At 42.4% G+C, this 2,490-nt stretch overlaps 1 protein-coding gene across 1 annotated transcript; it reads right to left on the reverse strand.

Annotated features, from left to right (window-relative positions):
* Positions 1 to 495: 495 nt before the first annotated feature.
* Positions 496 to 1,896, reverse strand: Chrm2 (cholinergic receptor muscarinic 2). The gene has a single exon (XM_035452026.1). The coding sequence runs from the start codon at positions 1,894 to 1,896 to the stop codon at positions 496 to 498; it is 1,401 nt and encodes a 466-aa protein (XP_035307917.1).
* Positions 1,897 to 2,490: the final 594 nt, after the last annotated feature.

Below are 2,490 nucleotides of genomic sequence, written 5' to 3' on the forward strand. Positions count from 1 at the left end.
ATACTTGGCAGATCCTCTCTGCATCCTATTTGATTTTCTTTCTTCATTATCACTCAGTATAGTGTTCGCTTCTTTATGGCTGGGCCTCTGTGTTAGTGGATGATGTGGCATTTCTCCCTTGTATAGACAGATGGGTCAACAGAAAGAAACAACAAGCAAGGTTACTCTTCTTGTGCAGACAACATGAAGTTGCAGATTCAAAGCCCTTCTTCAAGAGAGTAGGAGACAGCATAGATTGCTACTTACATCCACAATTTCATCCTGTCTCTTTCATTGACTCCTATACTGACAGCATTTATAAGGTACGAGCTCACTTATTTATTTTTCAAACTGGAGCGTGGGCAGGGTGAGAATGTTATGCTAGAGTTCCTTAACTGCACGTTGGTAGTCAGGATGTAAAGTACAATGGCAGATCACTTTAAACAGACAGCTGTATTGTCTCTGTTCTTCTTCCCAAGCTCCACTTGACCACTTTTCTGTTTTTATAAAGGTCTTTTACCTTGTGGCGCCTATGTTCTTATAGTGACACATAAGGAGATGTTTGAATGTCTTCTTGAAGGTGGCATTACAAAGGGCATAGCAGGCAGGGTTGATGGTGCTATTGATGTAACAGAGCCAGTAGCCGATTGTCCACACTGTATTGGGGATGCAGGGTGCACAGAAGGTATTGATGAGCACCATGACATTGTATGGTGCCCAGGTGATGATGAAAGCCAACAGAATAGCCAAGATTGTCCTGGTTACCTTCTTTTCCCGGGATGGAGGAGGCTTCTTTTTGGCAGGCTGTTTGGTCATTTTCACAATCTTGCGTGCTACAATGTTCTGCTTTTCATCCCCGTTTTGACCTGATGACCCAACTAGTTCTACCGTGGTATTCGTTGGGGTGCTTGAGTCACCTTTTTGGGTCTTGGTGACAATTTTGATGCATGTTTGCTTAGAGTTGTCATCTTTAGAATGGCCCACGGAAGTAGAAACTGTGTTTTCATCCTGGGTTATTTCATCATCTCTCATATTGGAGGCGACAGCACTGACTGAGGTGGAGTCATTCGAGCTCTCCTTCTCCTCCCCCTGAACACAGTTTTCAGTCACACCATCCCGGGGAGCCTTGCCATTCTGGATTTTGTTGTGTTCCAGGCCACCGTCACCACCTGGCATGTTGTTGTTGTTTGGCTTTACGATTCTTCCTTGCACCAGACTTGGAGATACTGGATCTTGGTTGGCCACCGGTTCCTTCTTTTCCTTCTTTATCCTACTCTTACTTGCCCGGGATATATGCCAGTACAGCACGGTCATGATGATGACAGGCAGATAGAAGGCTGCAATGGCAGTGCCAAAGGTGACAGCAGCGTTGGAAAAGAATTGAATGTAGCACTCCCCCTCCTTCACAGTTCTCACCCCTACAATGAACTGCCAGAATAGAATGGCTGGAGCCCAGAGGATGAAGGAAAGGACCCAGGCAGCTGCAATCATCATGCCTGCCATTTTTGTGGTCCGCTTAACTGGGTAGGTCAGAGGTTTTGTGACACAGAAGTACCTGTCAAAGCTGATGATGAGCAAATTCATAACAGAGGCATTGCTGACCACATAGTCCAAGGCTAGCCACAGGTCACATACTACAGGTCCCAAAGGCCAGTAACCAATCACAGTGTAGAGGGTATACAAGTTCATGGAGAAAACACCTATGATGAGGTCAGCACAGGCAAGGCTGAACAAGAAGTAATTGTTGACTGTCTGAAGGTGACGGTTGACTTTAATAGAAACCATGACCAGGATGTTGCCAATGATGGTCACCAGACTGAGGGATCCAGCCACAAGGACAATAAATACCACTTCAAATGTCTTGTAAGGACTGCTAATAGCCAAGCCATTATTAGATGAGTTTGTTGAGTTATTCATTTTGTGTTCAGTAGCCACGTGTCCAAATAAACATTTAAACCTGCAGGGAAATAGAATGAAATTAACAAATGTAATACAAACATCACTTCAGAACACATCAGATTCCTTTCTTTTGAAAAATTTCCCAACCATTCTTCTGCATCCTGAAAATTTACTGTACCCTGTCTGACCCACCCAAAAGGCAAGCACTTTAGATGAAAGGTTGAAAATTTTCTTAATGGTTGGCAATTTGTTTATGATCCAATAATGCCATAACTGACTCCATATATAGATATGAGTATCTATCTGTCTATCTGCCTATTTGTTTACATCATTAAGTTCTTATGAGTTGAGCTGACTCAACCAAATTCACACTTAAGACTTTCCAAAACAACCAGAAACTTCTGGCTTTGAAATAAAAATTAATAAACCAGCAAAAGACAAAATATTGGGACAGAATATAAAACAGTGTGTGTAACTTGTATAGTCAATAACACCTTTCCTTCTGGCAGCTTGAGCCTTTTCTTTATTAATATTGATGATGGTGGTGATAAAAAGACAGTATATTAGCCAGTGCACCCAACCAAAGTAATTTTGTTTTTCCAATTCTGTTTT

Source organism: Cricetulus griseus (assembly GCF_003668045.3).
Source record: "Cricetulus griseus strain 17A/GY chromosome 1 unlocalized genomic scaffold, alternate assembly CriGri-PICRH-1.0 chr1_0, whole genome shotgun sequence".
Classification (NCBI taxonomy): Eukaryota; Metazoa; Chordata; class Mammalia; order Rodentia; family Cricetidae; genus Cricetulus; species Cricetulus griseus.

Bases quoted from the DNA above. Each gene is read 5' to 3' on its own strand.
- Chrm2 (XM_035452026.1), bottom strand. From the start codon at position 1,896: ATGAATAACTCAACAAACTCATCTAATAATGGCTTGGCTATTAGCAGT.